Raw genomic sequence first — 13,687 nt, 5'->3', positions numbered from 1 at the left:
TAATGTATATTATTGTTTTTGCAGGAACGAATTTTACAGAGATGTCAGGATTTTGTCGGCATTGGATGATGCGAATATTGCGAAGGTTTTGGGCGTTTGCAGTGAGGAAGATCCGCTTTGCGTTGTAATGGAATATTTGGAGCACGGAGATTTGTGTCAATTTCTTAAGACGCATATTGCAGCTGAAAGCAATTGCACCGTTCCGCACGGGGTTAAATCTCTTTCTCCGAATTGTCTTCTCTATATGGGAGCACAGATCGCTTCGGGAATGCGTTATCTGGAGTCGCTTAATTTCGTACATCGCGATTTAGCAACTAGAAACTGTTTGGTGGGTAAAGCCTACCAGATCAAAATTTGTGATTTTGGGACTTACAACGAAGTGTATTACAATGATTATTACAAAGTGGACGGGAACGTTCCGTTACCCATCAGATGGATGGCCTGGGAGAGTGTTTACCAATCGAAATATACGACGAAGAGCGATGTCTGGGCATTTGCCGTCACCTTGTGGGAGATCCTGACTCTTTGCCGGAGGCAGCCGTTCAACGACTTCAGCGATCCGTTGGTGATGGAGAACTTGGCGCATATGCATTGTGATGACGGACAATTTACATACCTACCTCGTCCTTTAACGAATAAAGACATTTACGATTTGATGCTGGAGTGTTGGAAGAGAAAGGATTCCGAACGGCCTTCCTTTAGAGAGATACACTTATTCCTACAAAGAAAGAATTTAGGGTACGCTCCTACATAGCTTTAGTAAGACTGGTTTTAGTCTAGAGGGATCAACAAATTTATAAAACTGTAAATATAATACAGGGTGATAATTACAAAGAGAACAGAGAAAAAAAATGAAAGGGTGAAAGAGAAAGAGAAAATAATAAATCGCAATATTTATTTTCAATCGCTTCGAATCTTCTAATGCAATCTGTATATAAATATAAACGAAAACATTTATTTACTGCCTTTATATACATACATATAAATATATTTAAAAAAATATATATGAAACGAAACGAAGAGACGAAGAAGCGTATATTACAGAAAAAAGAACACAACTTTTATTTGCTTTAACTTTGTTATCAAAGAAACTATAGCACAATAACGAGACAATGTATAGATAGTAATTACTAAGTTAATAAAATAGTGTCATGATAATGTATATTCCGCTTATCAAGGATAATCTTTGTTTGAACCGTTCAGCACTGAAGTAAAAGTTATCGTTGATAATAATGGAATTAGGGTTCATAAACAGCCTAAATTTATATATTATATATACTAGTCAATTTATTCGCCTGGAAACGTGGAGGATGAAATCGATTCTTGGAAATCTGTCGGAATTTTGTACTCCAAACTAATTTTGTATTGAATTTCATACAAATTCATTATTCTATTATAGCTACGATATATGATGATGAGATGATATTATTATTAAGTTTTTCGTTTTTCAGGGTGCCAACATATTATTATTATTCTTATTTGTTTAACATTTAATGCATTCCAAATCCTAATACTACCCCCATGGCACACAATACTTGTTATTCATTCACACCAAAACTATGTCAGTGTTAAGATTTATTTTTTCTATTAATCATTATTATAACATATCAAATCAATAAAGAATTGCATTTACTTTAATATGTTATTTATTTATTTCCCCAATCGTCATTTCGGTCCTTCTATTTTTATAAGGCGTATTATCATTCCAATCTCACCTGCAATTATACATACATAAATTACCGTAAACGATTACTATATTATTAATTTGCATGGATAAAGTAAATTCGGTAAGTCAACATGTTGTTCTTACGCCGTTATTTATGAATAATACTTGTTTTTATAAATATTTATTTTAGAGATGTTCATTTGTGCATGTAAAACCTTTGCTCTTCTTCAACAATATAGAAGAATGCAACCAAATATGCAATAATAAACAAATAAATTTATTAAAATTTTTATGAACAAAGATAATTGTTGCAAGTATGAAATGGATTTTTTTTGGTTCTTTGGACCAATAAAAATTGTTGAATAGATACAGTGAATAGCTGTATGATAAAATTGATTATTGGTAATAGAGAAATTTAATTTTTTAGTCAAATATACATTAGGATAGTTCAGAATGTTTCTGTAACGACTCAATATTGGGTAGTGTTAAATATTTGCATTAGAAGTAAAAAATCGATTTAAATACTTTAGATATGTATTTTGAGTTAAAATACGGTGATAGTCAGGAATCCATCGAAATTTAGATTTTACTAATTATTTTCAGTTTCTCTACTGTTATTTTGATGATGATTTCTGATGATTTAATTCTTACTTGCAATATACCAATAATTAAGAGTAATCTTTTTATCCAGATATTTCACTTTTTAAAATACATCAAATAAATACAGTTAAGTCATTCCGATCGATTATGATCTTTACTCGTCACTATAAAGCAAAATTGTTAAGAAAAACAATTTTGAACTCACTACTTGTCAAATATTGCAATTATTTGCAGTAGATTAAAAAAAACTTACAGTTTAAAGAGGGAAAATGATGTTCTCAGTATAGTTAGTATTTATTGGTATGTCAAGAATATATTCTGCTAATATACTTTATTGTTTTTATTTTTAATACCATTAGTCAAAAGATATATGTATTTTTACATACATTAATCCTAGTTATGGTTGGTGCACAGCAAAGCAATACGCACATGAAGATGTTGTCAGTTTGATCGTTTATAATTTAGCACATTTTTCTAAATTGGATCAATTCGTAGAAACAAACAACAAATTTTTAGATATTATCAACAATTGAAATACATTATATAAGTATATAGAAAGAAGAATAAACATTGTGCAATGACTGTCTATTAAACTTAATAATATTACGAATAATTACTATACAGAACAAATTATGGTACAAAGTTATAAAATAAATAAATAAGTGTGTACATACAGCATTGTTAATATTAAATGTAAGAAAATCCTCGTTTTTAATGGTTTCGCAATGAAGTTGATGAATGATGAATGCAGCGATAAAAGCTATTAGTTATAACAATTAACAAATATTACTGGGTGATACTATTAATTACTGATTTATACATGATCAACTCGCTATAATGTTATTTTTTTTGTTCGTACTAAAATATAATATTGGATTTCGTAAGGCAATTAATATTTTTTGTTTCCACAAGAACATATATATATAGTATATAAAATCGCTGAAGCCAAAAATAAACGTACATTGATTTAACAGTCAAATTGAAGTTAATCATGATTTTTGAATTTAAAAAAAAAATATTTACATTAAAAAAATAATTATAATAAAATTACTAAATCGTTAAAATGTATATAAGAGAGTTAATTAAAACAAAAACTATTATTTTCCGTTCATTTTGTGTATGTATGTGCCGTTTCCGTTTGAAAATCAATGATGCGACCCTATGAAGAAATGTTTCTCGAAGATCTGATGCTCCTTTCAAATGGGCGGAAGGGCCCATAAAGTCGCCGTTTTATCTGCAGACGTCGACAGAAATGAGAATTCACTCGGATGCCAACGTCCCGAAATTACTTTGTCTTCGTGTTGCGCAACAACCACGCTCGGTAGGGGCAACGTTAAATCACCTGAAACAAATTACGCTTTATTCGGGATCGAGTAAATTAAGGGATAATTACCTTGTAAATCAGTGAGAACCATTTTGTTGTCGTAGCCGCCGCTCAGCAGATAGTAAGCAGAGGGAGAGAATCTGATCGACCTGATGTCGGACGTGTGGGGTTTGAAGCATTGTATGTTCCTGCCGCCTCTTATATCGTACAGAACACACGAGCTATCTTCGTGGCCGGATACCAGCAGTCTTCCGGATGGATCCACGCAGAGACTAGCCACCGGAGAACCTTGTCTTGTGCCTGCAGAAGTTATTGGTGTCACCATATTGACACAGCCGGTCGTCCGCAGATCCCAGAATCGCACGGTCTTATCGTGCGATCCACTGACGAACATCGCGCCACCCCATGTGTATAAAGATAAGACATGACCACTATGACCGCTGAGGGCTTGGTATGGGGTCCCGGTGGCGCAATCCGTCACGTAGATCTTGCAGTCCCCGGCGCCTCCGCTTATTAACAGGCTCGACTTATTCGATGTATCTTCTAGAAAACATAGGTCCCTAATCGTGCCATCGTGCATGGACAGCTCCACTTCTTCGCCTTCCAAATTGGATGTATCCGAATTGAAACGCATGAGTTTCACGGTTTTATCGTTCGAGCCCGTCGCCATCAAATCTCCGACTGGGGACCAGGCCAAGCAGTAAATCGAGCCCTTGTGGTGTTTCGTCCGTTTGAACAGCACAGTCGGTTGATACGTTTGATGATTCTCACTGGAACACGGAAGAAATAATATGCAGGATAAGCAAACCAATCAATTGTAAAATGCAGGAGAACGTCGTCTTTCTTTCCGTATTTACATTCTCCACTTGATTGCGCAGTAATAATACGTTATAATAACTAGTTTCTTGGACCGCATCAAATATCATAACAAAAACATTGCACAACATTTATATACAACAATTAATGTTTTTATTACAAGATTTTCATGAAACATTCATGCGATCCATAACATTTAGCCGAAATAATATACACCTATTCCTCATTTCCTCCTCAGTGCTCCGCAACCGGTGTGCCACGGAACACTAACAGTTAGAGAAGCGTTGGAATGAATGTATCACTCTTAAAGGAGACTATGTTGATGAATAAAGTCGAATATTGTACAAAAGTACTTGTTTTATTAGTCATCCTATTGAGTGAGGTGTTACATCATTTTTATATCTTTAAAAATATCTTTATTAACTAACATAAACAAAGAAATAAAACGTATAGACCATAGTAACAAATGGGAATATATTGTAAATAAATATGTAAAATGAAAAGCGGAATAATAACTAACAGTATTTAGATTCTCTTCGTCAGAATTACTTTCATTATCGTCATTAGATTTCCCTTCTAATAGCAGCAATAATGATGCTGCTATTAGATTTATCGTTCATTTTTTATTCTTCTGTGTCTAATGCTTGTAGTAAGAATATTTATATCATTACTTTTATTTGCAGCAACCACACTGTCGGGTACTATCGCGCTGATATTATTCCTTAATATATCTTCATTACTATTGTTAGTATCATTTTCATTTCTTTCATTTTCAATATTTTGATTTCTATTCATTTGATCTACAATATGTGGGTTCTATAGGACCCATTACTTCTTCGATACTTAGTACATTGATCATTATATCGTTACTTCTTCTTGTACATTAATCTCATTGTCTGACTGACAATTTGACTCCTCCCTCATTGCTACGACTGGAAGTATACGAGCTCAAAGTGCGATTTCAAGATTTTAGAAAATTTGTAATTATATTTATTAAATTGAAAGATTAATAAATTTAATTTCTACTTTTCTTATATTATATTCAGTAAATTTAATAAAAAACTAAATGTTGAATATAACCTATTCCTTGTTTTACACGGCATTTTAAAATAATAAATTAAAATATAAATGTTGATATACACGTTTTTCTCAAGAACCTACCATGTAAATCGGAGGATATAAGTATAAAAACATTATGCAGTAATATTTAAGAATCGTCTTATCGTCAATAGTATTTTTACATATTTTTGTAATTGTAAAATTGTTACAATAAATATTGATATTATTATTACATATAATATTACATACAATAAAAAAGAAGAAAATAAATTATTTACAGTATGTTATATGTCAACTTGTATATTGTCTTAGCTATTAAATATTGAAACTTTCAATAAATTAGCTGTCATAAAACACTCTGTTTCACCTTGTCGGATAACAAATTTATTTTATAATCAAATTAGAATCCAAGGTATTTCAATTTGCACGAAGACTTTATATAGCCGTTTGCCCTATTTGGCTCGACTCGAGAGAACTGTTTAAAATTTTATGAAATAGCTACATTTTCTATTCGACGACTCGGATTACACTCCAATTGTTATTTAATATTGTATGAATTTCAAATAACGCATACTTTTGTTATATATTAGAGTTACTATTATTTATATTATATCAAATGAGATTAATATATTTTGGATATGAAATTTATGCAGCAATCCAAAGTTTAAAGATGTTTACATTAATATAATGTAATATGTTACTATTAAAAACAACTTTAATACGAAAGAAAAGCTAATATATATGATTTTTTAATTTTAATAGTAAATAAAAAATTATTAAAATGTATTATTATTTGTAAAAATTGATATACATTAAGCAAAGATTCTGATAGATCAATATTAGAAAAAAATCTTGCCTATTCTCAATGTTGTACAACATCTATTTACTCAGAATATTTTGTATAAGCAAATTAGATTAGCAATGCAGTTTAAAACGTTTTCGTATTTAGTAACTGCAGAATTTACATTTACGGTTGGCCATATGCACTTTTTCAATTTTCTTTAACACGCGTGACAATATTACATCATAAGTCATATTTTAGTTTAGTTACATTTCTAAATAAGTAATTATATATTATAACCAAACATATTTAAGAAAACAATTTTGAAGAACTTTCTGAAGGATTTTTATATTGTAGATTTTTTTTACTGACTTATGAAAGCAGAAAAACGAATAAGAGCGTTTTGAATTTTAGAATTAACGAGCTCAATTTGTGTTGAACCTTGAAGATGAATTTGAGTTTTCCTTGTAAGCATTGATCATGGATAAATTTGACTATGAATTATTCATTTCATTATAATATTTTTAAAATACATTTTTAGTTAATATTAAGTAATAAATTGTTGTAATATAAGTATTTAAATCAAGTATTGTAACCTACATAAAATAGTTGACGCTAATTATTTATAATACTTTTAAAAAATTATCGAAGAAAAAAAAGAAGAAATATTGAATCGATTTCTGAATATATTTGAAGTATTGTAATACAGAATTTATTGGTACATATGTCAAATATTTATTGATCCAATCTATTTGGAAAGTAAAACCACATTCACATTTAGAAAATAGAAAACATTTCAGTTTCATAAAAGTAATGATATAAAAGAAACGGAAATCGCCAGCTTAAATGTTATAAAAACAAACAAAAAAGAAATTAGGGAAACGGAAATTAAACGCAATGGGCGTCAAAAGCAATCAAATCCGCTGCACGGTTAAAATTTCTAATTCTCAAAGAAATTCGCATAAGAATTAACATTTACGAATGCGAGTAAAATTATGAAAGAACCATATGTTTTGCAACTTATAATAGCAAAAAATTAATTACGTTTGTTGCTATTTATTTATTTAAATAAAAAAATGTGCATGGTAATTAAAATGGAGAACGTCTTCTTTAATTTATAATTATAAAGTTGGGAATTCGAACGATTGCTTTTTTACAGTTATTAACAATTAAATGGACAAGCTGCTATGTAAAATTCCACAAAATGATTATTTTAATAATATAGCAATGAACAACTTCACCATATGGTGTTAAACTAGTTTGCTTTAATATTCATCTTAATATATGTGTATATGATATATTTTTATGATATTTATAAGAAGAAATCGAGGCCAGAGCAAGTTCATAAAAAATCCACTTATTAAATCCCTTATACATCACATAAATATTCCCATTATTGTAAAATAATTAACAATATGCCTGGTGATAAATACTAAAATTTCAATACACTTTAATTCTAAGTCCTTAAATAAATTCAACGTTATTATATGATTTAACCAATAATTGAGAAACGATCAATTTGAATGAGCATTGAAAGATTTTGAAAATAATATATACTTGACAAGCTGTTGCCTAGAGGTCGTGAAGAAGAGGTGTACGTGCAGTGAACTTTCAGCGCTTAAAAATTCTATGGCAAACGGTAACCTTTCACCTCTTCCATTCCAATGGAAATCAATATTGTTGCATTAATTTGAAAAGACCTAATAGATTTTTTATTACTCTGTAATGTATTTAGTATTAATATATGTTAATTTCGAAAACTGACCATTTCTATTTCATATAATAATATTGAATTTGTAATAAACATATCAATATCATATTTATATCAATAATGTAGTATTCATTTTTTATGAAGATTCACTATCCAGCAAAACCAAAGTAGAGAATTAATCATCGTTTTATTAGAGTGACATTATTGTAGTCTTGAGATGTCAAAATGTGGTGATCAGCCATTCAAATAGTCGAACAATACATGTGCCGATGGAAGTTCAAAACTTTAATTATTTCTTAATCTTATTAAAGAAAATTATATAGTAATTTTAAATAATCAATAAATATGTAATTATATAATCATGTTATTATATTAATTATTCTAAAAATAATAATATATAAAAAGTGAACAATTAATGATCATAGTCTCAATTTGTTCCTTTTCCGCCTTCACTGTATTTTCAAACTAATTATTGGTTACAAATAATAGAGCAAATTAGCGAAGGTAGGTAACACAACAATCGATCGAATGCATTATGTAATTACTATGATATTGTTAGAGACGTGACGAAAGGTGCATTTTAATAAATAAACATATTTCAATAATAATTGATCGGAGCTCTTAAACTTTCACGTCCAACAGAGATACACACAACACAATACGACTCACACACACACAAAATCCAATTAGAAATTTCAATTTGCTACTCCTTTATAGACTTACATAATTATTTGTATTAATAGCTAACGTTACCTAACGAAGTAATTGTAATCAAAGACGATTAAATGAATTAAGATTGTTAACTCCTCGTTGCGCAATTCTCGCCGCTCTACATTTTAATTTAATTCCTGCCTGAGATACTTTCTTACAAGTTAAATTCTAAAGTGATTGAAAAATATTTATTGAAGAAAGCTTACCGTAAATCGCTCATTTTCGGATATGCACATATTCTGAGCGTTTTCGAATTCGATCCCACGGCGTACAACTGTCCTCCAGGATGGAATTCGGCACAACGAACAGCCTGGACATCCTCGAGAGCAGTGACCGCAACGAATTTAGGTCTTGCAGGATTATTATCTTCCGTGTTGTCCACTTCCACATTGCGGGGTGTAGACTACAAATAAAACAATAACATTATTAATTTTACAATAAAAAAAAATAGTATCACTATATTATAATGATGCATAATTTGTTCTATAATTTTTGCATTTGATAAATTTATTAACAAATGCTATTATTAATGTAGGAGACAAACAATGTAAAGTAACTGGGTTTATTTTCCTCGATTTAAACTTATAAACTTAAAATAAGGTATTATTAATATTATAACAATCAAATGATATTTTTGAACAATTCATCATATTATACTTGACAAATTAATGTAGATTTGTAATACATTGTGTGAAATACATTGAATTTGATGTAATTGAAATAGTTTTACAAACTCTTATAAATAATGTAGAAGATAAAACAAGCAAAAACAAAAGCTTGTAAGTGAGTGAATAGGTTTACTTTCCTCGGTTCAAAACGATTTATTAACTTCACTCGGATGGATTTGCTAAAGCATTACAGCTAGTGAAAATTCGCAAGATTAATCTGCGGTCGTTGAGTAAACATAAAGGATTAGCCCAAAAGTTAGTGGAAAGCCTATTCACAAAAGAGACAGTCCAATAAACAATAGGAAATTAATCATGAGTATTTACATCGGTTTCCTTTTCCCACATTAATCATATTAATAAACTCAGTATAATAAATCATCTCTCGCAATATTCGACTTCATAAAATTTCATTTATTTCACGTTATGAAAACTCTCGATGGTTCATAGACAATGTTAACTGCTTGCAGCCTGACGTTCCGTGAATTTCATATCCATGAATATTCCGCGAGGTTTCTAGAAAGCATCTGGCGCGTAAGTAAGTAATAAACAAAACGAGAAAAGGAAGCAGAAGGATGGAAAAAAAAAGAAAGAAAACATCTTAAAATTAATTTTCTGCGCGAAACAGTAATAACTTGTTTCATTATGATTTACAACCGATTCATGCGGAAAACAGTAAATCCAACAGCTTCGATGTAATTAACTCATTGCCGATTTACGAGCTCCATGGGATACAAGAAAAACGGATCAAAACTGAAGAGACTTGTAATTATGGCTACAAGAAGTATAGACAGAAATATATCAATACACGCCATACGTTGAGAAGTCGCTGATTTTTTACTAATATATCGGTATTTAATATTATTATATGTCTTCAATGTTTAATATTTAATGAAGTGATTGATTTTTACTAGAAATTTTCATAGAAAGCAAATTAGGGTTAATGATAAACAAGTTATTTAAATAATTAAATTAGGAAATGGCATTATTTTTTCATTACATAATTTTTAACATTTTTTAAAAACGCGCAGACTTATATAATTTAAATTTAATGTGAATATTTTGAAAGACAATGAAATAAATATGTAACAACAAAATAAAAACATACACAAAGCAGCACTATTAAAAGCAGATTAAAAGAACATTTTCCGCCGATTTGTGAATCACAACGTTATTCGCCTTTTGTCCGGAATTTTCCATTCGGTTCACGAAAGCGACGTATTTTGTGGAAGAGAAATCTTTGGCACAAAAAAATCTTTTCACGAGGACGACGACTTTTTTCTTCTTCCTAGTGCTCCATTTAAGAACACAAATACTTTGAATACTACCCCCCTTTCATACATAAAGATCGACACAAAGCTCAACCTTATAAAGAAAACTTCGCAAAAAGAATATATACAACCTCATTCTCACGCAGTTTTCGATTTTTTTCTTCACAAAATAAAAACTTTTTGTTTCTTTACAGAAAGTAATACAAAAGTCTAGGAAATATAGTTTTTTATTATAAAAAAAAATAAAACAATTTTAATTAAAATTCTGCAAAGCTACTTATTTGTAGGTTGTAATTTAATAATATTAATCCTAATATGTATATATGAAATTCCCATTTATATGCTTTTGTTCTTATTTTGAGTTCTTGGTATAATTTACAGTTTTTCAAATATGAATGGAAATAATTAATGAGTACATAATAATCATAATCATTAAACTCAAAGTTTATAATATCATTTTTTCATAATTCTCAGCATACCCGATTAAATACAATTACTGTGAGTATGAGAATTTTGATATATAAATAATAAAATCAACGTTAAAATTAACCTTATTTTTAATTAAATAACTTTTGTAATAATTAAAAAATAATATTTCCTTACTCACGAAGCTACTTTCACTAATTAAAATATATTAATAAAATGCAGTTCGAGTTGTCAAACTTGAAAGCAGTATTAATAAAATTAATTGAAACTGTTTAAACGCCCAAATGAACAGTTATACTTTCCAATTCTAAATTTTGATCGTGTCTCCAATATCTATTCGGTAAATCTCTTACAGTTAGAGCTTAATTACAAGTAAATTGAAAATGCTACGTCTCGAGTTAATTGAGATTGAACTATGCTGGAGACTGTACGATATTCAGAACAATTCGTAATCTTGTGAAGAGTCGCATTTTTTTCCAGCACGCAACAGACTACAAGTGCGGAATCGCAATTAGTGTTTACAAACGGCGTTTCTTATTCACAACAGAACGTGCTAACTGTTCATAGCACAAATAACAGATTCTTCTATCACTGCGTCTTGTTAGTTCTTCCTTAAATCGTAAAGCCAGTTCTATTTTCAAACTGTTCTTTGTGTAAGGATCCATTCCGCTTATAAATTATATTATAAATAAAATAAAGAAATAAGTGCATGTTGTTCTCTTTTATATAGTTAATGACAAAGTAAATAATAATATTTTGATTTTTTTTTCAACTATTAAGTTTAATTTAATTATTGCTTTTAATAAAATATAATTAGATTAGAGACTTAGGTTCAATTGGAATTATTCAAGTGTTTTTTTTTGTTGGACAATATTCTTCTGTAATAATTTTTGTTACTGTATAATTGTTGCAATAAATATTATTAAAACAAAATTAATTTAATTAAAGCTATTAATTTTATTTCTCATATTATTCCGGTTTAATGGTGATTTAAATGAATCGTAGAAGACGCTTCAAAAGTCATTTATTTAAATAGGTAATCATCATTAAAATGTAGGCAAATAACTAGTGCGTTGAGGCGGTTTTGCATAATGAATTGTAATTTAAGCACTCACAGTTACTACTGCTCACTTAATGATTTTACCATATTTTACCTTTGCATGTCTGTTACTACAGGCCTTGGGCCTTCCGGTATCAATCAAAAGGTGTTCCATGCTGGTATAAGCAGCGCAATTTTTCGTTTTCGACCTCTTCAATCGATTGGTGCATCCGTTATCTCTATAATGAGCGAGATCGATTTGCCGCATGTCCTCCATCGACCTAGACGTTAGGTGATTCTTCGTGTGATAATTATGTTGTTTCCGCATTTTGGTCGGATCAATCATTAACAGTCTATTTAAACTTGGAGGCGGAGGAGGCATGGCATTGCGATAGTATGGCGCTAAGTAGTAATGGTCCTTGTTGGCATGGAAGATGTTACCAGGACTGTAGTTCGAACTAGCGTATGCAGCATAAGGTCTACAATCCCTATAGTGATTCGATTCCGGTCTATATGAGTTGAACAATTGTCTGGATTGTAGGTGCCTTTGGCTGTAGCTTCCGGCGTTTCCGTACATCTTTGTCAAACGTTACACCGCAGCACACATTTCGCACGAAATTACAAACTACACGCAGTCACGTCACTCTTAAGAAAACTCCTCGACGAGAACACACACAGTACCGTCTTTAATTCAACCTACTTCTGAAGTTCCCCTACTAAACACGGCACGCTCGTTTCTCTCGCCGAAGAAGACGTTTCCCCATCGCCCGTTCGAAAGTATCATCTAGTTTCTCAATGTAGCATTCTTTTCTTCATTTTTAAATGAACACGTATTACTTTTATGGTCTTCATATGTTAATTAATCGAGCCTACATTATAATTACATACTTCATTCGCGAGAAGATGAGATGCGTATCTCGTATTAATCATTCGGAATGTTTATAACAGAGAGTAGAATAATTATCTTCGAGATTATCATATCTTCAATATCTTAATTTATTTATTAACTAATATACTGTGCTAGATTTTTCGGTAATACGTAATTTTCCAGCATAAATAAATTATTTTGCTAGATATATTAGAGAAATTTAAATCTAGAATCCAATATATCTAAATAATACAAATTATTCTCACTTTTTTAACAACTATATAAGGGTAATCTAAATGATATAATAGATCTTTGATGTTTGTATATCTCAATTCCAAAACTACAAGTCATGCAAGCCATAGAAAGGTACCAATTGATTCTTATGATTCAAAAAGTAACTCTTAACTTCAGCGATATATGTTCATCGAATGCATCAATTGCTGAATAATGTATGCCTTATCCGGATTGTATTATAGTCACTGTTTTTTTATCATAACGAAATGCGATTGTTTCCGAATTAAAATTGGTAGTGGATTTGTCGAGCAAAATATTATTTCCGATCACGTAAAACATGGTGATCGAGAAATTAGCATTTCGCGATTTGGAAAGGCGGACGACTTCGTTGCGCTAAGATTCTGCATAAAATGGTAATTTCGTGTAAAATACTTTAATTTTACTTTCTTGCAGAACACCTTTATATAACCACGAGCGTATAATAACTGGAATTAAAAGCACATTTTCATTTTCTCT

General features: G+C 30.3%; 2 protein-coding genes across 7 annotated transcripts in view; one reads left to right on the top strand and one right to left on the bottom strand.

Annotated features, from left to right (window-relative positions):
• LOC108558046 (epithelial discoidin domain-containing receptor 1-like) overlaps positions 1-1,631 on the top strand; it is a 77,149-nt gene extending 75,518 nt beyond the window's left edge. For both annotated transcript variants that reach the window (XM_017914837.1, XM_017914836.1), the window contains exon 9: positions 25-1,631. In XM_017914837.1, coding sequence (XP_017770326.1) covers positions 25-754 — 730 coding nt within the window. In that variant the 3' untranslated portion in view covers positions 755-1,631. The remainder of the gene's footprint in view (positions 1-24) is intronic.
• Positions 1,632-3,333: 1,702 nt separating this feature from the next.
• Positions 3,334-13,687, bottom strand: part of LOC108558045 (WD repeat-containing protein 47) — a 45,421-nt gene continuing 35,067 nt past the window's right edge. Inside the window, exons 1-4 of one of the 5 annotated variants that reach the window (XM_017914834.1) lie at positions 12,185-12,709; positions 8,875-9,071; positions 3,660-4,360; positions 3,339-3,608 (exon numbers count right to left, since the gene is read on the bottom strand). In XM_017914834.1, coding sequence (XP_017770323.1) covers positions 3,463-3,608; positions 3,660-4,360; positions 8,875-9,071; positions 12,185-12,646 — 1,506 coding nt within the window. In that variant the 5' untranslated portion in view covers positions 12,647-12,709 and the 3' untranslated portion in view covers positions 3,339-3,462. Of the gene's footprint in view, positions 3,609-3,659; positions 4,361-8,874; positions 9,072-12,184; positions 12,710-13,687 lie in introns of those variants that run through there. The other 4 variants (XM_017914830.1, XM_017914831.1, XM_017914832.1 and 1 more) reach the window with 4 other exon arrangements.

Source organism: Nicrophorus vespilloides, unplaced genomic scaffold (assembly GCF_001412225.1).
Source record: "Nicrophorus vespilloides isolate i.1.1-1 unplaced genomic scaffold, Nicve_v1.0, whole genome shotgun sequence".
NCBI classification, from domain to species: Eukaryota; Metazoa; Arthropoda; class Insecta; order Coleoptera; family Silphidae; genus Nicrophorus; species Nicrophorus vespilloides.
This window is presented reverse-complemented; position numbering and strand designations above follow the sequence as displayed.